Source organism: Phacochoerus africanus, chromosome 9 (assembly GCF_016906955.1).
Source record: "Phacochoerus africanus isolate WHEZ1 chromosome 9, ROS_Pafr_v1, whole genome shotgun sequence".
NCBI lineage: Eukaryota > Metazoa > Chordata > Mammalia > Artiodactyla > Suidae > Phacochoerus > Phacochoerus africanus.
In genome coordinates this window covers 91,751,859-91,778,128 of record NC_062552.1, presented here as the reverse complement: position 1 = coordinate 91,778,128, position 26,270 = coordinate 91,751,859, and the positions used below count along the sequence as shown (strand labels likewise).

The 26,270-nt window shown below is 45.1% G+C and overlaps 1 protein-coding gene across 3 annotated transcripts; it reads left to right on the top strand.

The window, feature by feature from the left end:
* The first annotated feature begins 825 nt into the window (after positions 1 to 825).
* MAX (MYC associated factor X) lies at positions 826 to 25,741 on the top strand. 3 transcript variants are annotated; one of them, XM_047794517.1, is made up of 5 exons: positions 826 to 1,093; positions 1,841 to 1,867; positions 9,537 to 9,644; positions 22,854 to 22,977; positions 24,220 to 25,741. In XM_047794517.1, the coding sequence occupies exons 1-5, from the start codon at positions 1,058 to 1,060 to the stop codon at positions 24,405 to 24,407; spliced, it is 483 nt and encodes a 160-aa protein (XP_047650473.1). In that variant the 5' UTR covers positions 826 to 1,057; the 3' UTR covers positions 24,408 to 25,741. The 3 variants fall into 3 exon arrangements, with proteins under 3 accessions (XP_047650473.1, XP_047650474.1, XP_047650475.1); XM_047794518.1 differs by lacking the exon at positions 1,841 to 1,867 and having other exon boundaries at positions 827 to 1,093; XM_047794519.1 differs by lacking the exons at positions 826 to 1,093; positions 1,841 to 1,867; positions 9,537 to 9,644 and adding an exon at positions 23,442 to 23,526 and having other exon boundaries at positions 22,940 to 22,977.
* The last annotated feature ends 529 nt before the right edge of the window (positions 25,742 to 26,270 follow it).

Genomic DNA, 26,270 nt, shown 5'->3' with positions numbered 1-26,270 from the left:
AGCTGTTTCCCATTTGATATACTGATTATGCTACTCTGAACTGGGGCACTTCTTAAACTGCTTAGACTACAATCAATTCAGAAGGCGTTTTTATTTCCACGTAAGCAGTTGTTGAGGGTCAGGATCTGGGAATGTACAAGCCTCACTTGAGTAGCAAAATGGTCACTCCAGGGTGAATGAATACAAGAGTCTCGTGGGAGTGGTCCCTCAGCTAGGCCGGTCATCCTGCCTGTCCAGTAACACTAACACCTGCCATTGACACCTCTTCGCTACCAGATCCCCAGGGTCCACGTGAGCATCCGCAGCCGCGCCCCCTAGTCCCCCGCAGCAGGATCCCACAGCAGACGGGTTACGCCCCAGAGCGCAACACAGAGCGACTCAGAGGTCTAGAAAACAAAGTAAAACCAGTCTCATCAAGGAGAGACAGCGTTATTTCGGCAACCGGCTACTCGTCCACAGCCTCCACCCTGTCCCCTGGGCCAGGCGCCCAGACAGTGCCCGGCTCCAGGAGTCCCAGCTCCCTCCACGTGTCCTGTCTTCCCAGCAGCCACCTCTGCTGCCTCTGTAGGAAAATCTCCTGACAACTCGCGGTCTGCGGACTACGACTCCCGGCAAGCATCGCGCCGCTCCTCTCTCCACTCCCCCCTGCTCCACCGGACACGCAGGCGCTCTGGGCTCCGTCAACAAGTCGGGCTGGGAATGACTGGATGCAGTTCTTTATGGGATTTGTAGTTTCTCTGGAGCTAGCCGGGCCGTCATTCAAAGGGATATGAACTACAAGTCTCGGCGGCCCCAGCGTGACGAGCTTGGTCACGTGGCAGGGGGCCGACCGGGCGTGCGTGCCGCCGTTGATCCGGTGCTGCAGTGAGGAGGTGGTTCTCGCCCGTGTTGTGTGTGTGTGTGTGTGTGTGAGTGTGTGTGTGAGTGAGAGCGAGTGAGTGAGTGAGTGTGTGTGTGTGTGGAGATTCGGCTTGTTGTTGTCGGTGACTTCCCCCTCCCCTCCACCCCTCCCCCTTCCCCGCCGCCGCTGCAGTGGCCGCTCCCTGGGCCGTAGGAAATGAGCGATAACGATGACATCGAGGTGGAGAGCGACGTGAGTCCTGGGGCTTCTTCCTTCCCTTGCAAGTTGTCAGGCGGGGACAGCGGCCGGAATTTTCAGCAGGGCGACTGCGGCAGGGGGCCGGGCAGCTGCCGCCTCTCCCCTTCCCCCACCCCCACCCCCCGGGCTGGGACCGCCTCCGTCGCGCTCCCCGCTCGCTCCCCTCCGGGCTCCTGGCCGGAGCGGCCTTCTGGGACTGGAGGTGGGGAAGAGACACGCGGCCTCTGGGACCCCCACCTCCCCCCGTGGGGGAAGGTGCTGCCGTCTCCTACTCTCTCTCTGGCTGGCTCAGGATCCGGGGCATAGGGACAGGGTGCGCTCGGGATCCCATTGTCCGGATTCTGGGGAAGGGGACGGCGTTCGGGACCTGCCCCTTAGGCCCACGGCCCCCTCCTCCCTTGACTGGCGGATCCTGGGGGGTGAGGGAGGGCAGAGAGGGTTTGGGAGTGCCCAGAAGTCCTGAGCTGGGTGCAAGGGGAGGAGACAGTGCTGTGGACCCCCTCTCGCCCGGTTCGGATCCCGGAAGGAGGGGTGGCGCTCGGACCCCCCCCCCCCCGCCCCTCTACCGGATCCAGCTCGGGAGGGGGGATGGGGGCGTGGGGTGGGAAGGGAGGGAGGGGGAGGTAAGGCTTACTCCCCACCCGCCGCTTCCTCTGCCGCCGGCATTTTCTTTCTTATTATTGAATGTGAAGTGTAAAAATAACTTCTATATTTTCTATTTTTTTTTCTCTCTTATTCCAGGAAGAGCAACCGAGGTTTCAATCTGCGGTACGTCTCCTACTCTCCATTTCATTTTCATTTCCGTTCAGTTCTAGTCCTTTTTGGGGTTAGAGAGAAAAAGAGTTCTGTTGCTTTTAATATTGTAGTAAACTCTCCTGTTAACCGCTAAGGTGAGGTGGGGCCTTGTCCTGGGGTTGTAGGTGGTGGTGGGGGGCGGGTTTGTAAATTTCATAATTCTAGATTCTCAGGTGATAAGTTCCAGTGGCTGTAGGTGAGTGAGAGAAGCTGTATGCAGGGAAATGAATCTTTCTGTAGTGTTTAGATGAGGGCTCTAGCTGTCACTATTTAAATGGGGAATGAGAAATGCACCATGTTGAAGTAAATTGTACTCTTTCAGGAAGAAGTGGTCAGATTTATTTAAGAACAGTAGGTTCTAAACTATCTGAATAGTTGTGTGAAGTTGAAGCCACATGGAGAAATCACCTTTAACCAAAAGTCATGTGACTTCTGTAAACCTATGGAATCTAGCACAATTTGGTATTACTTTAATGCAGAAATTGGAACTGTAGAGGAGCCAAATGTTGAATGTGACCGTGTCATATTCAGCAGCTTATTATGGTCTGACTGTATTTGAGTGGAAGGAGCAGTATAAAGAAAGTAGAATTGTTGAAGAAAAGTGGCATTGCAGAGTGACGTTTGCTAGGAAGTGGTGGTTGAGACTGTAAAGTGTTATCAATGATTTCTCAGAGTTTTAATATTAATGTTTTCCGTAAGTGGTTCTATGGATTAGGATAGGCATAATCTCATGTCTTTGGAGTGTGGGATAGTACTGTGGGTGTTCCATGAATAGATCAGAGGAAGAAAAAAATCAAAGGGGAAGAGAAGTGAGTATATCATAGTGTCTAATATTTGACAGATGGGAACAGTAGCAAGTGTATAGAATGGGGTTCAAAAGTTTAAATGTCTCTAGGGAGCCCTGGCAGTGAGATAGTCAGGAATTGAGGGCACAGGTGAGGACTGGGGTACTAGAGAGCCCATGCCTCTCCTAAAAAGGTGGCCACTGAAGTCCAGTGGGATTGAGGACTCAGTATTGTCTTATCTTTCTATTTTAAAAGAAATTTTAGAAATCTGGATTATAATGTTCTTCTGATTTTCAAAATAACGTTTGGGACAACCAAGTTGTTCAGGAGCTTGTTAGAATTGCCACATTCTGCTTGGAGACCTCTGATCTAAGAATTTAATTCTCACAGAATAAAAGCAAGCCCTCTAACTTATACCTGCTGTTCTTTAGAGCAGAGATTCTGAGGTTGTCTAAGCAGTTATCCATTTAGAAAAAATTATCGAGAGCCGTTATTTTCATAAAATCAAAGAATGCAATTGTCCCAGGGGTCTTAAAATTATCCCTGGTAATAGTCACTAAAAAAGAATTTGTTTTATTTTTTCCTTGAAGGATTTGAAGGTAATATTTTGAATGTATGAAGTATTGTCAAGTACTTCATATTTATACATATTTTGGAAAATTAAGGTCTTTTTCAGTTATTGCCTTCCTTATTAATGTGACTATGGAATTTCATGTTTGGAACCCAGTCTATTTGAAACATTTTTTTTTCCCTGAAAGTCTCCAGTTATAAAATCTGCCCTAGGGCTGGATCAGGATTGGAGGATAGGAATTATTTAGGCTTCCTTTGCAGAATCATTATTTAAATTGGAATTATATTAGCTTTCCAGTGAGAGAAAAATTTTCTTTATGAAATTTTGGCTTACAGTTCTCAAGAGCTTTCTGCTTTTCAGAATATCCATCCATGTGGCTAATGATATAAATTGTTTTAGTAAATTATTAAAATGTTTCCACTCTCCTAGAACGCTAATCTCATTGTTTTGTCTAGATATTTTCAGTTTTGATATTAAGGTACCTAGGATTTTTCCCTTTGATTTTGGAGGGTGGGCAAAGGGAGTGGGTTTGACCCTTTGTTTTTAATTTGACACATCTTGCTAAGACGTTTTAAATATCTGTTAAGATGATCACAACGACATGGAGAGAAGAAGCAATAGACAGATTTTATAGCATATCAAGCAATTATGAACACGTAGGATAAAAAGGAGTTCTTTTTTTTCTGTGTGAATATATGTTTATTTCCTGACATTTAGTATAAATAAATATATTCTTTAAAATTTGGGTGGCAGGGAGCTATTCTTAAGCATTGTGTTAGTTCGGAAAAGGATGAGGACTGTGAACAACCAAATATTCAGGACTACAGAAGAACTTTTTTAAAAGTTATTTGGCAAAGGTCCTTTGAGTCCTAATATAGAAGGAGACGCTCATTCATGTTTTGTAATATTACTACAACAGCTCCGGCCTTACTATATAAGACATGTAGGATACTCAGCAAGAAGAGAGTTAGGAAGCGAGGCTAACTGTAACAGAAAGTGAAACTGATTTGACGAGTATTTTTTCTTTTGCCTCAGTGCAAACAGAAAACAGCTTCTCTAGTGCCCAATAAGCTTCGTTAAAGGAAGTAACCCCAGACGATAATTTTTATTATTAAACTCAATACATCTCAGAATCCCACCGATGTTATATTATTTTTGTTATTTTTTGGAGGAGGAAGATTGCATTTCAAAGACAATTTTCTGGGGCAGGGATATTTATACAAAGTGATCTTTGTTTTATTTCTGGGTTTTTTTGGGTTTTGTTGTCATTGGGTTTTTTTTTTGTTTTTTTTTTTTTTTTGGAAAGAATGAAAGCATACGAGAAATGTAGGGTTAGTGTGGTAGTTGGAAACCCACGACCTTTTTCAGCTTCTCGTCCATGACAGCTCCATAGTTCTGGTTATAGTATACCTGTTGGGAGGGTTGGAAACAGATTTGTACAATTCCGTTTCTGGATCTTTCTGGTATGAAATATTTTAAACAGAACTCTTTGTTTCTTTAGGAATTGCCATGTATTCAGAAGGGAGTGAGTTTGGTTACCTTTGAGACTGGAATTTACTCAGGAAGCTACTATCTGTTTTACCTGGAATTAATTTAATGACAAAAGTGCTGCATGACGCATATACTTTGTGTCTGCTCAGTGTTGACAGTGATGCAGAAATGCCAGATTTGGTTCCTAAAAGTTAGCCTGTTGAAGGGTGTTCTTAAATTTAAAAAGCCTTTCAAGATACTAGTAATGGTAAAATAGGTGATCAGAGAAAATGGCTGTAGTATAATAGCATATTTGTATAATAGCATTCTCAAGTTTTTTTAGGCACCAAATGGCTTTTTGAAAAGACTGGAAAATACATGTATGTGTTGAATGTTAAAAATGTATACCAGGCAGTCAGCGTCAAGCAGGAGAGGTGCTGGGAAGTTGCAATTCCTATCTTGCTATTAAGGACCTTAGTGAGTTTCTCAGCCTTGCTCCCCATTAGTTCATGCTGCAGTTTTCATGTTGGTTAAAATGAATTAAGTTGCCTAGAAATTCAGTTTTATTTATCCTATCTGCTTCCTATCAGAAGTAGTAAATAGGCTTTTTCTGAGCCTGTGTTCAAAGTGTTTAATTTCCAGTGTTAGTGTTTAATAAGAATAGGTTATTAATCATAAACCGAGTTCTTCTGTGGTGCAGTGTCTCTGCAGTGCCAGGAGGCAAGTTCAGTCCCCAGCTGGCACAGTGGATTAAAGGATTCATATAGGTTGCAACTGCAGCTTAGATCGATCCCTGGCTGGGAAACTCCATATGCTGTGGGGCAGCAACCCCCCCAAAAAAATTGTAAGCAACACTACCTTTGGTCTAAAAATATAACCTTTAAATTTCTTAAAGGCAGTAAATGTTTAGTGGGCAGTTCTAATTCCACATATACTGAGAATTTTCTGTATCACAATTGAGAAGATTCCTCTTACAGAAGGGTTAGGTGTCAGGTAGCCTGCAAGAGATGGCATTGTTTTGGAGAACCTTGTGTATCCTTGTATAATGGAGCATTCATTTTCCCTTGCTATTTGCCTATGTAGAACTTGCAGGAAATAATGCTGCTGACTGATGTAATGCCTTGGAGGAAGATATATTCTCTATGCAGTAGTTTGGAAGGAAATAATTTGAAGAGATTCCCTCCATTTTGAACAGCTCTCCTTAGCTTGAGTGACCTGCTGCCAGTTTAGCAACTTCTTGGCTCATGAAATAATGTTTGCCTTCCACATTTAACAACACTTAAGGTAACGCTTGCTTGTTAGTGTCAGAGACGGACAAATTGTAGGTAAAGCTTTTTATTCTGGCTGCCAGTATGGAAAAGTTCAGTAGAAATAATACTAAGAGGCTGAATAAAAACCCTGGCAGAGATGTTGAAGCTGAAAATGATTTGGTGTTGGAGTTCCTGTTGAGCATCTGTGGGCCACTCTTCAGTATTACACGGCCCTTTAGTGTTTCTCTTTAGCCTCGGATGCCCTGAAGGAGGGGTTTTCTGGCAGAAGCTGCAAAGCCAGTGTACTTGAAGAGGGACAGCATCTAGCCACTGCTCCTCTAGGATGTATAGGGGAGGTGTTTGGGGGCTTCTGTTGTCTCCTAGAATTTGTTCATTATGAAACATCTTTCTCAGTATAGGTGGGAGAAAGCTGATTCATCTGAGATAAGCTTTATTTGTTCAAGACACAATTGTTTGGCCCTTTCCCACCTTTTTTTAAAAAAAACTAGTTTTTGAGTTTGTGGAAGGATCTAAGATGCCTTACACTGGGTGTCTTCACCCAGTTTTTCATTCTCAACTCTAAAATCCGTTTGAAAATGGATTGCCAGCAAGTGACAATAGTTAACAAAGCAGTGATGAGCCTGGCAACTAGCCCTCCATTGGGATGAATTGCAGGGGAGGGAAATTCATCCATTGGACTGGTCATTTGGAAATGTTTCCCAAACAGAATTCTCAGTCTCGTGTAAAGGTTTTTCGTGTGGTCTTTCAAGTCACTAGAGGTAGTATTTTGTTCAGAGTTGCCTGGAATTAGGCATGTTAGTTCTGCGTGTTTTTAACTTGCACTTTCAAAGAGCCTTGAGAAGAAAAATGCATCATTGCCATTGTCTTTGTGAGCTTTGAAATTGACTCTGTATAAGTGTTGCAGCTTGGGGATGGACATGGCAGCAGGGATTGGTCTAAGATTCCACTCTTCTGCTAGTTAAATTGGGCCTGGAACCACCGCAGAAATTCCATCCACTAGTCTGAGAACAACAGTCCCCAGCCCAGGCGCTCTACCAGGCAGGGACTGCTGCCTTTCCCTGTTGAGCCAACTTCTCAAACTTGGCTGGCTCCCCAGATGAGAAGCCAAGATTGCTGCTGATGGTCCACAGCCAAGTTCACTTACAATCCTCTAACCGAAAGCCTTGTCCATTTGAGTCCTTTCAGGGCTCAGTGAATGGGGATGGGGAAGTGCATTGTGGGGATTATTTTGATATTAGATTATTCTTAGCTCCACCCTTCCCTTGCACGCCTGAGTGAAACCAAGTCCAACTTGATTCTAGCTGTTTGAGATTTGCAGGGCTCTCCCAGAAAGAAACAATTAGAATTTTATTTGTATCAACAAGAGGGATTGTGGGTAACTGGTGTCACTGCTTCTATGCACAGCTCTTAAGCTGGGAAGAGGGCCAGGAATCAGGGTACTTTAGTAGTCAGGAATATCTTGGGCTGCTGCTGGAGACCAAAGCTGGGTGATTAATTTGCATGTAAGTGAACTATCCTAGGGAGTGTGTAGCAAACACAGGAGAGACACATAAATGCCAAATGTCATCTCTTCATCTTCTAAGTCTTTAGTCTAAGAACGCAGCTCACCTTACCTATGTAGACTGTCTAGACTACTGGGAATGGAACGTTAGAAAAGGAGTAGGTACAGAGTTCCCGCTGTGGTGCAGTGGGTTAAGAATCCAGCTACACTGGCTCAGGTTGCTGGAGAGGCACGAGTTCAGTCCCTAGCCCAGCACAGTGGATTAAAGGTTCTGGCATTGCTGCAGCTGTGGCATAGGTCCCTGGCCTAGGAATTGCATATGCTGTGAGTGCTGCCATTAAAAAAAGAAAGAAAAAATGACTAGATACTTCATATGTTTAATTCTTTCAGGCTTTTTCATACTGCTGATAGAAGGCATCTGTGATTTTCTTGCTCTAATACTGTATGATACCTACCTCTTCCCTAAGGTTGCCCGATTGATCCCTCATTTTTCCCGTAAATTCCATATATCCCTGGAGTTCAGCAGACACTCAATTTACAGTGGATCCAGACTTAAGATTAGGAGAGCTTTAAAAGCGTTCCAGGTGTCTGCCCTGAAAATGAGTGCTACGCCATGGAGCCCCATGACTGTGATGGGAACCATGTGTCCAGCCTAACAGAGCTGTAGGTAAGGCGTGCTTGAGAGACCAGGAAGTTACTAAAATTACCACAGCTGCTCCCAGCCTCTTCTTCCTCTGTAATGACTCAGACTTTTAGGATTCAATACTAGGATTTCAAATCCTTCATTTCTACAACTCTTGTTTTTATAGACTTTGGTCCGAACATCTTGTCTGTGCAAGGATTCATTTGAGGCATTCATGTATTTTGTTGCTCATTTTAAAAATTCTGGGTGATGTGTCTGGGTAGCTTAAAGCTGCCTGAACTTCCTAGATGCAGACTTCTTCTTTAGGTTAGCTTAGTGCAACCTTGTGTATTGGGATAAATTCTCAGAGTATAGTATTTCCCATAATTCCCAGAGTGCAGAGGTGAAGGTTACATAAGCGTAGATGCTCCATTGGAGGGACTGCCTCTTTAATAGGGACCTGCTGAAGCTCTCTTGTAGTGTTCTCCAGCAGTGTCTCTTCTGCCTGAAGCCAGAGTATTTTGCCATTTCTGATTTGTTGGCAGTCTCTGTCTCTGTCCAGCTGATTGTTGTTCTTTGTGTTTCTAAGGAGGACAGGATAAAGAGTTTGGTCTGTGGGTATTTAGATACTGCCAAATAAGCATGGCCTGCCACAGGTGCCTGAGGAAATTTATTCAGAGTATGGGTGTCAGAACGTTTGCCATCTAAGAACTACCTTTCTGGCAGCCTGTGTGAGGGGAGGCCCTTGGCAGGAAAGCACCTTGGATGCACTTTTACAAATAGGAGCCCAGGATGCAGTTGGCCTCTATATCAGCTTCGTCATAATGATCTCAGATTCATGCATCTGGGTTTTCTAGAGGTTTTAATTTCTCTTGTATGATTTGGCAAGAAGGTCTTAAAAAGTAGTACCTTTTAGGGAGCTTGAGACCAGAAGTGACTCGTGGTGGGTTTCACGTGGAAAGAAGCACTGCACAGTGACCTAACTCCTTTCCTGGGTCCCCAGCATGGGGAATCTCTTCCAGTGGGGGTGATCACATTTTATGAAGGGGCCCACTGCAGCTTTCCCCTGGTCGTCTCCCAGCCATGGACTAGCAGCTACTCTATGACATAAGTAAGTTGTGGGAGAAGACTGATGTTGCAGGAGAGTCACACTTTGTCCCCGTGAATAACTTTTATTTTACTTATGCATGAGCTGGATGCATCGAGCTACTTTGGATGTTCCTGTCGCAAGCCTTGCTCACCCCTTTCTCCCCCTCTAGCAGAGCCTAATTCTGGAGACTCCTAACTGCCCACCTCGACAAATCCTTCCCAGTCCAATCGCCTGGGACAGCGCTGACAGCATATACTTCCAAGCTGTACCCACCCACTTGTACCAAGCAAAAGGATGACCTTGCTAATGTGTCCTTTCTCCCATTCTTCCAGGCTGACAAACGGGCTCATCATAATGCACTGGAACGAAAACGTAGGGACCACATCAAAGACAGCTTTCACAGTTTGCGGGACTCAGTCCCATCACTCCAAGGAGAGAAGGTGAGTTTCTCGAGAAAACCGATTAGCCACCACTAACATGGAACTCACTGTTGGGCTTATTAGTAGGGTACTTACCTGTCTGGAAAGGGCTAGAATTAGGGATGTTCGAGTGACGTGGTTTCCTTAATCTTTGATTCTTTGGCGGGGTTGGGGGGGAGTCATCACACACTGTACCCTCTGTAGTTCATCCTTAGCAAGTGATGTCCGATGTAAGGGAGCTGCCTGTTAAGACAATAGTAGAAGGTATCTTTTAAAATTAGTATTATGTGTAATAAATTGCTTATTCAGGAAATTATCATAACTGTACATTGGAGCATGAAGAGTGGCACATAGTAGTTTGGGTAACACTAAGGATTCCTGAGGTCTGTGATCCTGTAAACCTCCATGAGAGTTCCTTTCATATGGCATATGGTACAAAGTTAGTACTTATTTTAAAGGAAACCTCTTGGGAATGTATGTGAACCAGCCTGAACACCAGTGATCTCCCTGTCCAGCAGCTATTATTTCAAAGGCATGTAATAAGCATTTTAAATACAAGACTTGAGTAAAGAGACATGTTCATGTGAAGTGGAAGAAAAAGATAACTGCTCTTCCCCCCGCCCCCAATCCCACTGGTAACCTTCCAGAATCTGGTTTTCTGGAGAGGTAGGCATCAGCTGTTTCTGCATTTGAAAAACAAACTTGGAAGCCTTGGTAAAAAGTCTATGGATTAGGGTCACTCCTTGGAATTTGGAGAAACACCTGTTTGTGTACCATGTAACTGGTTGACCCCTGCAGCAGTTCAGTGCAATAAATGGCATACTTGGAAGAGGACCTTTGGGACTTTTGGGTTCAGTGATCCAGTGTTTAAAGAAACAGTCATTTTCTTGGGTGTGCTTTGAATAGCTCTCCTGATTTAGCTCTGTGGTGGGGGTCCTGGGTTTATTTGGTTATCCTGAATTTGGAACCATCATGGTTTCATTTTTGTTTATATTGCCATTCTGGTAGGTCATGTGCTTTATACCTTATATAAGGTGTGGCTGTGTGGCTGAAGCATGGGCTAGGTCTGACCTTTATGAAAAACATAAAACAGGCCATGTGAATACCTAGTATTGCAAAACCAGAATTTGCCATGGGTTAAGCCTGCTTAGTGTGGACTTGGCTTAATGGCCTTGGACCAAGGTACCTACCTGGAATAACAACATTCCTGGGTACAGCACTGTCTGAGCACCACAGGAAATCTTTATGATGGGAGAGAGGCTCACCCTTTTAGACAGGAGTACAAAAGATTATCTCTTGTGCTTATCTGAGCCATTGACAGTCAGTGCTTATTCACATGCCATAGTATCAACTTTGGTGAAATAAATGGCCAAGAGCCGCGGCCTTCTAAGTCTCACATCTAGCCAGGAGTGGCACCAGGGCAGTGTATCCTGAGAAAAATAGCCTGTGGAACACTCCCATCAGAATCAGTACTGAATCTGTCTTTCTGGAGATAGGTCTGTATTTTTAACCAGCAGTCAGGTGATTCTTAGGCATTCTTAAGTTTGAGAACACTTTGGGAGAGGCCAGTCTTAAGAGATCAACTTTTTCTTATCTCCATGTATTTTACATTGCCATAACATTCTTCCTTAAATCTTTAGAATCGCATTGGCCTAAATCCTGTTGCCACCTTTCTTCAAGGAAGTTGAGGGTTTGAATTTGGTAACCTTACAAACCAAATAGTTGTCATTCATTGTGGCTCATTTATTTATTCACCTATTCCATTCAACAAATAATTCATTGAGGGTCTGCTACATGCCAGGCATTGTCTTCACTACTTAGGGATCCAGCAGTGAACAAAAGCAGAAGCTCTTAATCTGGTGAGGAAAAGATAGAAAATGAACTAATAATTAAATATATGTAGTATGTCAGGTAAGTGCTGTGGAGAGAATTAGGGGAAAAAAAAGAGAGAATTAGGGAAGGAAGGGTCGCAGTTTTCAATAGAGCAGACAAAAAAACAAACAAAAAAACACATTGGCGAGGCAGCAGTTGAGCAAAGTCCTGAAGGAAGTGAAGGGAAGAACCATGCATCTGTTTGGTGATGAGCATTCCAGGCCAGGGAAGACAAGTGGAATAGCCTGGGGCGGAACCTCGGAGCCTTCCTGGACCTGTCCAGGAGACGGAGGCCAGAATGGATGGGGTGGAGTGAGGGAAGGGTCAGTGGCAGGAGATGAGGTCAGAGAAGTAGCAAGACTAGGGGAGAGGAGTGGTCCAAGGGCCAGGTTTCTTCACGCTCATCAACAAAACCCCCAGGGGAGGTTACCAGGTGCCTTTCTGGTTTCAGAATGTGTTTGTGTGTTCCAGTCCCAGTGTTCATGCTGAGCATGAATAAAGGAAATGGCTATTAGCTCTGGCTGAACCCCAACCCCTTCCCATGATCTTCATTGTTCTCCTTGTCTGCCAACACTGGTGCTGCAGGTGCTCAGTGAGTCTGACGGGTTACTTCGGTCACTCAGACTTCCGAGTTCTCACCAAATGTCGCAATTTTTTTAAAGTGGTATTTCAACCACAGGAAATTGTCTAATCTTGATTTGGATTGCAGTAATTAAGTTTCTGACATTATGTTGATAATCATGAAATTGTTTTCCCTGTGAGTTTAGGGGTGCGTAGATCAATTTCTTGGAGGGAAGGCCTCTGTCTTCTTTGGTTTGTGCATCTTTATGTTTCAGGTGACTTCTCATTTAGTATTTGGATTAACTGTCATATGTATTCTAAGCCTTTTGTTTTTTAAAGAGAAGCTGATACTGATTAAATTGGATCCTAACCAAGAATGGTGGATAATTGTGTTTAAAAAGCAAACAACTTTAAATGTGAGATCCAAATTCTATCTGTCCTTTGTTTCCTATATTTCTACTATAATATAAATGTAAAGAATGGTCACCTTTGGCTTAAGTAAAAAAAATCAGTATTAACTAAATCTGTATTGCAATGTAAAATGAAAGCTGCAGAATTCTATGAGGTAAGAATTACACTGTTACAGTTGGACAGTTACTACTGCTGGCACTCCTGCCATCGTTACTGTATCAAAGATGAGGCTTAAGATCATGATCCCAGTCTATAGCTGGACAGAGACTAGAACTCAGGACTGCTGACTGCCAAGTTCAGTCTTTCTACTGCACTATAGAGGTAAACAATTTAAGGATATTTTATCTTTTTAGGGCCGCACCTGTGGCATATGGAAGTTCCCAGGCTAGGGTTTGAATCAGAGATGCAGCTGCTGGCCTGCGCCACAGCCACAGCAAGGCAGGATCAGAGCTGAGTCTGCAACCTACACCACATCTCACAGCAGTGCCAGATCCTTAACCCAATGAGCCAGGCCAGGGATTGCGTCCTTATGGATACTACTTGGGTTTGTCACCACTGAGCCCCGACAGGAACTCCTGACTTAAGGATATTTTAAAGAAGTCTTCCTTCAATACTTTATCTTGTCTTTATATTGGGAACTTCCCCTGGACAGGGCCAGTAATCTTCGCAGTATATCATACTAGGATTACTGAATACTCCCCTGAAGTAGCATATGTAAGCAAAACTGAAGTACAGGGTAACTGAAAGTTTATGAATTTGTCTGAGTCCACATAGATGCTCTGAGAAGTAGATCATTTTAGTTGGCAGTCCAGTTGGGTTTTGCCATAGGTCTCAGTGTTTGCAAGTGGACTCTTGAACTCTTGTTTGAGTCTTTTGTTTCCCTTATAGTTTTTTTTCTTTTTCTTTTTTTTTCTTTTTTTCTTTCTTTTTTTTTTGTCTTTTAGGGCCACACCTGCAGCATATATAGAGGTTCCCAGGCTAGGGGTTGAATCAGAGCTGTAGCCGCTGGTCTGCGCCTAGCAATGCCAGATCCAAACCACATCTGTGACCTACACCACAGCTCATGGCAACATTGGATCCTTAACCCACTGAGTGAGGCCGGGGATTGAACCTGCGTCCTCATGGACACTAGTTAGATTCGTTTCTACTGAGCGATGACGGGAACTCCTCCCTTATAGTTTTTTCAGTTGGACATGGAGCCCACTGAGGAAAAATGGAATGGAATTTGAACCACCAGCCAGTCAACCAGAGTAAGGAAGTAAGGCAAGAACAATGTTGGCCCCATTTTTCAAACATGGATGTTACTGTTCCTGAACAGAATTGTTCTTTGTCTTTAAGGGTCCTAGGTGGGGTACTAGGGAGTATTGCCTAATGGCTTGCTGGCACTGAGCTTACCCTGTTCTGTGTAGGCAAAGCTGGTGGCCAGCCCAGTTTGCCTTTACATGGGGGTGTAATTCTCCCCTCCCGCCATAAGTTAGCCCCAGCACCTGCACCAGAGTGATTACATCCAATCTCAGTGTCTAAGCATAGTTGACTTGGTGACAGTTATCCAGGTCAACCTCGATGAGAAGCTTCTGTTTGAGCATTGCCATGTGCAGCTGAACAGTGGTCTTTAGTAATTTATCTTTTAAGTCTCTTCCTAAATGCCTGTTTTTATCATACTTTATTGCTTTCTCAGATAGTTGTGCTCTGAATCTCTCCTTTCTGGGTAGAGCGATGTTATGTTGAAAAGAGATTATAACCTGAGATGAAAATAAAAACAGTGTGTCTCCTAGTCAGCATTAAGTCAGGTACTGCCTCTGCCAGCTCCTGCACAGATTCTGGTTCTTGGTAGCTTCCCAGAACGCAGCTGTGGAGTAGGAGCGCCTGAGGAAATGGTGGGCTCACTCAGCCCTTTAACGAAAACAGCCACAGCTGACGTGGGTGTGCTCACCTGTTTACGTATGAGTGCCAGAGTTTCTGTCATGGCTCAGTGGTAACGAATCCGACTAGTAGCCATGAGGGTTCGGGTTCAATTCCTGGCCTCGCTCAGTGGGTTGAGGATCTGGTGTTGCCAAGAGCTGTGGTGTAGGACAGCAGCTATAGCTCCCAGCTTGACCCCTAGCCTGGGAACTTCCCTATGCCTCAGGTGCAGCCCTAAAAAGATGGAAAAAACAAAAAACATGAGTGCCATGAAGCTTGAAAAGGTTTAATATCTGGTGTCTACTCTTGAGGGTCTTGCTCTCTTGTCAGGAGAGAGGATTATACCTAACAATTAGATAACATGCTGAGCATCAAATAAAAGGTCAAAATATGGAGCCAACTCCTTTCATCTTCATTAAAGCCTGGTATCCCTAATGGGTACCTGTTGAAATCAAATAGCTCCCTTATATGAAGGAACATAACAGTTCTTACAATTGAAGGTCAGTTTCCCTGTTAAACCCACTCAGCACTGTGACCCCAGTACTTGTCTGAGGTGTAATTGTGCATTCATTTGTGTGGTTACTTGATGACTGTTTACCTGTCTCCCATGCCGCACTGTAGTTAAGTTAAGTACTGAAGGCCGGGAGAACAGAACAGCTTTTTTTTTTTTTTTTTTTTTTTTTTTTTTTTTTTTTGCTTTTTAAGGCTGCACCTGAGGCATACGAAGCGTTCCCAGGCTAGGGGTCTAAGTGGAGCTGTAGTCACCGGCCTACACCACAGCCGAGATAATGTCTGCAACCTACTCCTCAGCTTACGGCAGCGCTGGATCCTTAACCCACTGAGCAAGGCCAGGATAGAACCTCTGTCCTCATGGATGCTAGTCAGATTCATTAACCACTGAGCCACGATGGGAACTCCTGGGAGAAACATCTTTTGGTCATATTTCTTCCCTCGGTGGCACACAATAGGGAACAGAGTGAGTGTTTATAAACTGAAGGAAGGAAACCTCCTGACCACGTGGCCTCATTACACTGGGAGAAGCTCAGACACCCTTTAAGGCATTTTGTCCAGCAGCACTGTTTCTGGGCTGCTGACGGGATTGTCTTGTAAATGGAATGTAAGCCACAGCCCTACATTACTCGTCAGGATTATTACCTTGCCAGACTCCACTTGGGCAGTTCTTTTTAAATTTTCTGTATCTGAAATTGTTGCCCAAGTGTTGTCTGTAGTTGTCCAGGTCTCCCTTAAGCTCCAGGCTCAGCAGCTATAAAGATATTTGACTGAATTCTTAGTTAACTGTAACAAAGAATTCGACCTTCAAGAGCTTCTCAGTGCCCTTTAGAGACTCATGTTCTCTAAATGAGGTAACCAACTTACCCGCCTGCTTTTCTGCTCCTTCCTTATTGTGGAACAGTGTGCCCCCTCTTCCTCCCCCAGGAATGTCATCCTAAGCTTTATCTGAGTTCTTTTCCTTCTGTCAAGGTCCATCTCCAGCCTCACCATATAGATGACACTGGGGCTACACAATGAAGAGACCCGCTTATAAGGGTTCCCCAGCCCATGAACTGTTTCCTGCCCATGTGCCTTCGTGTTTCTTCTGACCTGGGCCTCCCCTACCAGTCAGTCTCCACCTTCCCGCTTGCAAGTCCCACATCAAATGCCTCAGCACCCTGAAAACCCTGGAGTATTACTCTCCCTGACACCCCAGTATCCCTTTGGGGGGCCTCTCCTATGTCTTTTCTGTGACAGTCTCAACCACCTACTGAAGAGTACACTCCCTGAGGGCAGAAGCCTTATCCATCTTCTGGAAGTCTCTGCATTACAGAGTGATCAAGGGCTTACTCCCATGGAGAAGACTAGAGAGCCAGGAAACTCTCCACTTTTCATCTGGAGATTTGAAAGGATGTGGATTCGTTACTAGGCCTTCCCTCTATCATCTCTTTCTTTTTTTTCCCTCTTAACAAAATTGCAAAAACTTTGGGAAGAAGAAAACAGTCCTTCCATTCCTCCGATGCAATCATATCCATTCCTTTAAGATTATATGACAGGTGGTGTTCAGTGGAGGTATAATGTGAGCCAGAAATACTTTTTAAATATGATTTCATTTAAATACAGTTAAAATTTCTGGTTAACACAATAAAAAAATAACAAGTAAAAATTTTTTTTTTCAGGGCCTGCACCCACGGCAAATGGAAGTTCCCAGGCTATGGGTTGAATCGGAGCTGCAGCTGCTAGCCTATGCCACAGCCACAGCAATACCATATCCAAGCGGCATCTGCAAAGCTATATCGCGTCTTATGGCAACACTGGATCCTTAACCATACTGAGGGGGGCCAGGGATCAAACCTGCATCCTCATGGATAATAGTCGAGTTCATTACCGCTGAGCCACGACAGGAACTTCATGAATCTAATAATATCATTTAACCTAGTATGCAATATTAAGCATGTTCTCAGTATATAATCTGTATATTAGAAATTACTAATGAGATATTTTATTATTTTCTTGCACTCTTGAAAATCCAGTGTGTTTTATTCTCAGTTCAGACTAGACACATTTCAATACTTAATTTGCCACATGTGTGCAGTGACTATCGTACTGGACAGTGCAGTGCAAAAATACACTCTTCCCCTCCCTCACCCCGTTTTAATACTGCTGAAGTTGGGTGCCATCTCAAAATGGATGTCAAACAAAGCTCACCTCCTTTCTTTTCTCTCCCCTAAAAGCTGCTCTTTAGTCCATGTGTTCATTGATGGAGTCTAAGACGCAGGAGAATAATGGTATTACTAATCTCTGTATTCCCCTCTGTTCACTTCATATGCATGCTTTCCATGAATAAATGCTAATGCTTTCACATAACAGGCCCTTTCCCCAAGTGACAGTGTTTATATGTAGCCATTAGGCATATTCCTGTTGGCCATTTAGGTTGCCTCCAGTTTTTTAACTTTATAAATAACGCAGCAATGAACATCTTGGTACACATGGCTGTATCCATAGAACAGAATCCCAGAAGTTGGATTGCGGGGCTAGGGGTAAGGATGTCTCATTTTTTGTTGTATGTTGCCAGAATGCTTTCCAGGAGGGTTGTTTTCATGTCTTCTTTTTTTCCTTTCTTACTCTTTCAAGCAAATTCTAAAGACTAGTCTTATGCATTTAATATTTTAAGAGTACTAATTTTATCATCATTGGATTTTTTTTTTTTTGATTGAGGTGACTAATTTAGTAGGCATAAGGTAGTAATTTTGTGTTTTGTTTATTAACTGTGAGATTGAATCCTTTCCACATGTTTAGTTATATATCCTCTTTGGGGGGAACCATATCCTTGTATTCCTCGTGGTCAGAGTTTGATGGGGAAGTGTCACACCTTCATTTCAAACTATCAAGGGCACAGGATGAAGGAATACAAAGTTTGAAACATGATTTGTGTTGACCCTTAAACAAATGTATGGCTCCTGGAATTAACTAAGCCCTTTACGGGGCATGACACCTCTCCCTTCCCCTAGTAATCAAGAAATTGGTTCTTAGGGCTGGGAAGGGCCTGGCACAGAAAGGGCCACATGGGTGTGCTGGCTCTGACCCCACAGTCTTCTAGCCTCCCTTGTTGGCACTGATAGTGGTTCCATTTTGGAATGAACTAGTTTAATGCAGGCCCACATTTATTACGCAGGTGCTTTCATTTTTGTTTCCAGAAGATGGTTTATTCAAATGGAAATGTACACAAGCTTTACCCTAGCCCTTCTCCTTTCCCTTACTTGGTATAAAAGCTTGTGCAGGTTTCAGAAAACAATAGTTTTATTTTCTCTAAAATTACTAGTGCAGAGTAAAGCATGTCAGTTGGTAAGTCAGGCAGTAGTTCTTTTTTCATTCCCCAGGATATGTCATTTTGGTTCTTGGGGGAACTGGGCAGCTGTAACATCATCCCAGTAGGATCTGATTTTGAGAGTGGGGAGGAAAACATGATAAATACAGCAAAAATGACTGTTTCTCAAGTCGGCATTAGGACCCTAGGGAACAGCAGTGGTGTCCCGACGTTAGCAGCCTAGTACTGCTCTTCTCTTCCTCACCTCTCCCCACGTGCTTTCTAAAACAACGTGGATTTTTACGCAAACACAAAGATGTACAACTTCAGAAATGTGTGGGATTCTTGACCTATGTGAAAAAATTTGAGAACCACTGCCTTCAGTGGGATTTAATAACCGTGGATGTCACCCTAAACATCAGTGTTAATTACTTCAGGAATCATTTGAGGCCTTTAAAAGGTATTACTTAGAATCAAACTCTTTGATTTGGGGCCTCCCATGAAATACGTAGTTGACTCTCTGCAGCACGTGAGGTGAGTGCAGTCTGTTCCCAGGCAGGGTTCTGTTCAAGTGAGTGCCTCAAGGCTGGGGGTGGCCCTTTCCTCCATCTCCTGGACAGAGATGCAGACAGACAAGCAGCTGTGCAGGAGCAGGAGAGGGGGCAGGAATCTGCTGGGCTCCTCGGCCGCACTGGGTCTCTTCCACTGTCCATTTTGGTTTCCCCCTTTTAGGTAAAGAAGCTGGAGCAGTGTGGGGAGACGGCATTTCCCCCGCCCCAGGCCCAGGTTCAGTCAGTTCTCTCAAGCCAGCTTGTATCTTCTGGTTTTTCCTCTGTATTTGCTTTTCTGCTCGAAGCCTCTTTCGTTTTTACCTGCCTTTAAAAGAAAACGAAAAACAATCTTCCTCCAATGTTGCTGTTTAACTACAGGCTGCTTTTTTTTTCGTTTCTTACTTTTTAAACCTCATTCTAAAAAGTAGTCTTCATCTTTGCTTCAGCTTCAACTCATTCCTGCACACATTGCCTGTGTGAAGATAATCTACCCAAACAAGCTTCTTCAAGGAAACCACCCTCACCAGGCTCTTCGTTCATGTGCTCATAGACAGATTGGGTGACTCGTTCGTAGTCCTTTTCCTCCTGCTGAGATGCTCCAAATTCTGTTGATCTTCACTAGTTCCACCACTATCTCTGAGCTCCCAAAATAAGGGTGTTCCAGAGGCCTGGGTTCAAATGTTGACTTTGTTTCCTGCTATTTATGTAACATCAAGCAAGTTCCAGCTCTGTGCCTCAGTTTCCTCGTTTGTAAAATAGGAGAACAAACACATCAGATTATGTGAGGCTGCCTGGTGTTTAGTAAGTACGCAGTTACTGCCCTCATCATCATTTGTAGTGCTGCGTGCAGCCATGGCTCTAGAACAGGATATGGCAAGGTTGTCCAGTATCCTCTAATGTGGCTTCCAGAGGGAGGGAGAGGCCTGAAGAGCCGCTGTGCGTTAACTCACGCTGCTGTACAGGAGGCCCACTACCTTTTAAGTCCCCTGGGCCGCAGGCCATCCTGTCTAGGGGCTGTGTCCAAACCATTGGAGAGATCTGTTTCTGCTTAGAAAGGCAGAATCAGAATCAGCGCCTTCTAATTGTAAACACTCGCAGGAAACAAATATTTCAGGTCCTTTCTGGGTACCCGGAGGCAACAGTTGATCTGTGGACACGTTGATCTACCAAGTTTTATCTGCTTAGGGACACTCACAGATTGCTGACTCAGCTGACTGGGCACATTTCCGAAAACAGAAACCAAAAGCTCAGGGCGGCTCCATGGTCCATGCCATAAAGCCCAGCGTTCTTGCTGGCTTCATGTTTACTGTTCACAGTGTAAACTCACAAACGCAAGGGCCTGCCCACACCCTTAACCCTATGGCTGGTCCCATGATCTTAAATGGTTTATAAAGTTGGAAGAGAGGAGCTTTTAGGTGAGTTTAGCATTTTTCTACCTTCAAGCTTCTGATTTTTCTTCTCTGAATTGGATACACATGTAAATTTGGGGGAATTCTGTATTTTATACTTTAAATTTTTCTCGTTGGATTTTACTCTTGTTGTGTACCTTGGATGAGGAACAAAATGCAGTTAATTGAATCATGCTTTTAGACTTGCTAAGTGGGGGTCAGGGCACCCCAAGAGGCCTGGGAGCTTCTATTTAGGCGAAGGGTCAGGGTGTGGAGAAAGGACTTGCTTATTGTAGCATTCTAGAGGCTGGGTTTATTCCAGTCTGACCTTCTGTGGGGACCTCTTGTTCCCAAGACACTGTTTTCTGAGCATCTTATGAGTTTTATCTCCATCTGAAAACTATCCTGAGATGGAAACACTTGGCATTGCTTGTGGCATCTTTCTCTCTCCTTGGTTGGTTGTGCCTTGCTTACTGTATTACTTTTCACTTTGTAGTTTCATGTACAAATATGTGAGGAAGAAACTGGTTGCACACAGCCTGCTACTCAATGTGGTCATTTCTTAAAAATTATCACTGAACATTTGCAAGGGCTCTCTTGTTGAGAGATTTTTCTTAACTCTTTCCAAATGCAAATGATAATTAAACAAGAGTTAACGTTGCTTTCTGGGAACAAGTTAGTTGAAAAAATAGATTTAAAGAGAGACTGGCATGTAACTATGCATAACAATTAGATCAGTGAGAGAGTAGAATTTGGAAGGCTAGGTGGGGTCTGAGAAAATTTCTGGTCAGATAAGGAATAGCCATGGAGAGAAAAACTGTGTCTGCAGTCACACTGCCCATTAACAACGGAGCTTAGAAGGCATCTGTCTCCTGGATTCCTAAACTCTTCTCCCCACTCTGCCACCCTGCCCTTCTCCTACAGTACTGGTTTTTAATCCCATCTCTAGCATCCAGAGGCAGGGTATTTTAATTAGTCCATTTAATTAGTCCATTCTAAATATGTGCCACCCCCCCCCCCATTTTATCACCTAATAATTGACTCTAGTAAGTCCCTTTTGGCAGAAATGGGAAACATCTGAAGTGGCCGTATAATCATCTGTAGGTACTCTCATTCTTTCTACACAAGCTGACTTAGTCAACTAAAGAAATAGACTTGGGCCCGTCCCTTCCCTATGTCTCGCCTGTGCTGTTCTCCCTGCCCGGAGTGACTCTTTCCCACAGATTCCACCTCAGTCTAACCCCAGGGTTCTCTGATTCAGGTGGGAGCCTGAGTGTGCAGAGCCAAGGCTAATGTCTGGCACACAGAAAGTGATCACCCAGCCAGAAGCTGTTTTTCTCGTGACCTTTCTAATCTGTACTACTCAAGTTATACTTGTTAGTACTGCTCTGTGATTTGTCTTTGTGTAGATATATGTATATCTCCTCAACTAGTGAGCAAGTGAGCTTCTGGGCAAAAGAAGCCATGACTAATACATTTTGTTTCTCCACAGTGTCTGCTCAGTGCCTTGCACGTAATTCACTCCAGATAAAGTCGATTGAATGTGAACAATTTCCTTTTGAGGAAATTGCCTTAAGGATGCTATAAGAGGAAAGCCTGAAAAGGCTAATATTTGTGAGGACGGGTGAATAAGCCCAGGCCTTCCAAACCTCTCTGATACTCAGCCCAGCTGGGGTCTGAGTTGAAATTGTCAGGATTTACTACACGTAGTTTTCGTTTTGCTTGCCGGAGCACGCAGCTGTTTTCTTTGCCATCAAAGAAGCTTTGCTTCTGCTCAGGAGCCTCAGTGGTCTGACCGCCACACTTTGGCTACTAGACTACCCTGCCTTGGGCTTCAGTTCTCTTGGCTTCATACCCTTCCACCAGTTCAGCTGGTTGGCTGCCTGGCTATGAGTAATTCTGGCAACGTTTGCAATCTATAGGGAATCTTCCAGGCAAGTCTGACCTGCAGGGGCCGAATAACCTAACATCCATTTTATTAGCTTATTAACTTGTTCCTCTGACAGGGCAATGCCTAAGCTACCCAACAGCCATGGTAGAGGTGTGTGGTTGCTTCCTGAAATGGCCCAATCTCATGCCCTTCCTGTGTTGACATCAGGCTCTGACAGCTTTCACAAAAGTCTTTTTAGCCAGAGAGGCTGAAATAGTGACACTTGCAGCATGGCTCAGTTGAACTAGTTAACAGTGGTCTGAGGGCTTATCTCAAATCTAGGACCTTGATGAAAACTTTGTACCATTTCCATCCTGAGCCAGCTCCAAATGGGATCTTAATCTTGTCTTTCTGAACCAGCTGCCTATAGCCAGGCCCTACCAGAGAGTGAGTGGCTTAAGCTCTCAGTTAAGTAGTACCTTAATGTTTTCAGACTTAGCCAGGCTGAAGACTTGAAAGCAACCTCAAGAACCAAAGGGAATGGACAGGGTACAAGTTCAAGATTCAGATGTACCTGAATCCAGGCGCTACCACTCTTGAGCTGGGGATTTAGGATAAGCCAGTAGACTGAGCCTTGGGTTCCTGGTGGAGCGCCCTCTCTCAGAGAGAGCCAGTGAGGTAAGCTATGTAAAGCAGCTGGTGCCTTGACTGGCACAGAGAAGATTCTTGGTAGCACTCACACTGTTTCTTCAGCCTCGTCCCCTCCACCCTCCTGCTTCCATTTCCCCGTGTGGTTGTTGCTGAAAGGCATGGTTTCCTCACTGCATGGACTAGGTCTTTATTTTGTCCCCTTTGCTTTTTCTCACATTGCAACAGGCATCCCGGGCCCAAATCCTAGACAAAGCCACAGAGTATATCCAGTATATGCGAAGGAAAAACCACACACACCAGCAAGATATTGATGACCTCAAGCGGCAGAATGCTCTTCTGGAGCAGCAAGGTGAGCAGCGGAGCTTGTGGGGCAGTGGCCCTGCTGTGCTCCAGCCAGGTCAGGGCTTTGCACCCAGGCCTGCAGAGTCAGGACCAGTTCCAGAGCGTGTGCTCCTGAGCAGCTGCGGCCCTGCTTCTCGGGCCTGAGTAGCTGAGTGGTAGAGTCATCCGAGGAAGGACCTGAGACGTCAGTGAGGGAACAGTGGAGTCTAGGGTTTAGACATCTGGAGACTTTTCTCTGACCTGCTCTCTCTCCCCTTCTTGGGGCTCAGGCGCTCTGTTTGCAGTAGGGCATCAAGTGTCTCGAGAGCTGTGAGGTCCTTGGATCGGAGTGTGCTGTGTAAGTGCCAGAGACTCCAGGTGTTCAGGGACAGTGAGCGCTCCCGGTGTCACTGGTAGTCCAATCAGGGCAGCCTATGGGCCAGGCCCATGCTGTTCTCCAATGCTCACACCCGCCTTTTCCTACAACCACAGGGGAAAGCGAGAGCTGATCAAGTTCTTTGTTCCTGGGGAATTCACTTCTCTTCCTCCCTCATGGAAGATGCAAGTAAAAGGAAATGCAAGTAACCACCTGGGTTAGAACACCTCAAATAAACTAAACTAAACTAAATGGGTTATAACCTTCCAGGCTCAAGATGAGCTGAGCTGAGGGATGGGCAGCGGGAGGTGGCAGCGGGTTGGTTACTGGGCTGAGCAGCCTGCATGTAGGGGCTCCGTGTCGAAAGGCCCAGGTATTATTCTCTGTGTATTGGTGACTTGCTTCCAAGTGTCCAGCTTGTCTTTCCAAGTGAATCGCATACAAAAGTGCTAAGCCAAAACTTTTCTTTGGCTGATACATCTTCTGTCATCCTTTCCTGCTGTTGTGTGGCCTCCACACCCTTGCAGAGCCTGGCATGGCCGGGCCGGCTTCTCTGTTACTGCACTGCTGGGTCCCACAGGGAGCTCATGCTCCTGTCTCTATCCCGGCCTTCCACGGCAGGACGGTGACATCACAAGACTTCTCTTTCGATTGGGTGGCATTGCAGAGTGTCTGGCCTTGTCCATTCCACTGGGCACCCAGGTCTGGCTGGGAAAGGAGGAGGGAGATGAAGTGTGCAGGTGGAACAGCCACCAGAAGGGAGATCCTTTTGAGCCACTCTGAGCCTCGGGGGCCAGCAAGCCCTTCGGAAGAACAGGCTGGACCCTGACCTGAGACTCGGTTGCTCCCCTAGTCTCCAGAAGGCTGTAACCCGCTCGCTTGGTTGCCTTTCAGTCCGTGCACTGGAGAAGGCGAGGTCGAGTGCCCAACTGCAGACCAACTACCCCTCCTCAGACAACAGCCTCTACACCAACGCCAAGGGCAGCACCATCTCTGCCTTCGATGGGGGCTCAGACTCCAGCTCGGAGTCGGAGCCCGAAGAGCCCCAAAGCAGGAAGAAGCTCCGGATGGAGGCCAGCTAAGCTCCGCGGGGCAGGCCAGCAATAAAAACTGTCTGTCTCCTCCGTCGTCTTATCCTCCTTTCAGTTCATCTTTAGAACCCTCAGAACCATTTAAGAGACTTTTTTTTTTCTCTTTCTCTTTTTTTGTTTTTTAAATTTTATTTTTATGTAGAAGCTCTTGGACAACAGCTCTCATTCTCTTTCCCCATCCCCACTGGGTTTTTTTTTTTTTTTTTTTTTCAATGTTTCCCTTCAGAGATTCCCTGTCCCCACCAGGAATTTTTAAACCAAAACACCCAAACTTGGCAGCTTTTTCTGTGGAGGACAGACGGCCGGCCAGACCTCTGAGCACATGGTGTCCTGACCACCCACCAGCTCCTCCAGCCCTGTCGGGCCCGTGCCCGGGGGACCCCTGCCCCTCTCAGGCCTCTCCTCCCGGGCCACCCTCACCTCCGTTTGATAGACTTTGTGAATCTGTGGACTGCTCTACTTTAAGAAGATGACCAGTTTGGAGTAATCAGAATTAATCCCCCTTCTTTTTAAGGATTTTTTTTCCTAAAAAGCTATTCATCGCTCCTAATGAAAGACCAGATCCTTGAAGAAGTTTGTGGTATAAAAGGAAGTGGGGACAGATTGGCAGCGCAGAGTCCTTGGCCTGTTTCACTCCTGCTTCTCTCAGCCAGCCTTAGGGAGGGCCGCGTGACGCTCGTGTGGTATGTGGGGAACGGTAGCAGTGAAGCAGCAGCCGCCAAGGGGGTAGTAGGGGGTGGGACAGGGAGGGAGGATCGGGTGGGGTAGAGGTTTTGTATTGAGGGCCAGTGATGATGTTTTGATATTTATTTCCTGCTACTGAAATTTGAATCTGAGTGGATTGTCCCTGTTTCTGATGATGTCGGTATTGCAAAGCGACAGATTCATAAAGCAATGATCAAATCTTCCTTTCTTTCCGTGTGTATTTCTAAGAAATAGAGTCAACTGATTTTGTATGTAAATACCAAGAGCAGTTCACCTGGTACTAAACCCGCACTTCAGTGCGGACCCCTCCCCACCCTCACCCCGCTCCCCTTCCACCTGTCCTGGAAACCCGTCCCTGTTGTGTGATCCAGCCCTGGTCTGGCTGCGGTCAGCAGATCCCAGTGAAGGGTTTTGTGTGTTTAGGCCTCATTTCTTTGTCTTTTTCCTACTCTGTTCCCGGCATTTGCTGATTTCTAGTGTATACTCTGTAGTCTCAGTCCGTGTTTGATTCCATTCCATGGAAATAAAAAGTATGTTGTACATACTGCTAAAATATCGTCTTGCAAGTTAAGGCTTCCCCCTTTACTATAAGACTATAAATAAAAACTTATTTTATCCTTCTTGGTGGTGGTGTCTTCTTGCCCTTGCAAAGGCCAGGGTAGCGGAAGGAAGAGCCCCCGTGTGGGAGCCTGAGAGAGAGGGGCCTGCAGACTAGGCTCAAATATGAGCCAGAGCCATTCCCTTTTTGTTCCCAGGGCTCAGCCTGGCCTGGGCAGGGAGGGGGTGGGTAAACCAGTGGTGGTGACATTGCTCATTGGATAGAAGCCTTTGACGTTCCAACAGGGATGAGGTTGTCCAGTTCCTGCTAAATAAATGACCCTTGGGGAATTGGTGGCCCAGAGCAGTGGGTTTGGGTTCTCCTGGTAATGAATGTCCAGGCCTGGGGTGACTGGCATTCTCCAGAACTTGAGAGTTTCTCAACAGTTCCAACATAGTAAGAGGAGGCAGCAGGGCTGCCATGGGCTCAAAGTCAAGGAAGCTTCAACAGCATCCAGTTAGCTCTACTTGGGCTAGGGACCAACCCCAGCCCGAACTTGTTTGACCTTGAAAGGGAGAGGATTTATTGTTAAAATACCACTCAGCTTTGAT

Excerpts from the sequence above, each read along its gene's own strand:
- MAX (XM_047794517.1), top strand. The coding sequence starts at position 1,058 with ATGAGCGATAACGATGACATCGAGGTGGAGAGCGAC. Across the intron at positions 1,868-9,536 it reads AACCGAGGTTTCAATCTGCG|GCTGACAAACGGGCTCATCA; the intron begins GTACGTCTCCTA and ends CCATTCTTCCAG. Across the intron at positions 22,978-24,219 it reads TGCTCTTCTGGAGCAGCAAG|TCCGTGCACTGGAGAAGGCG; the intron begins GTGAGCAGCGGA and ends GTTGCCTTTCAG.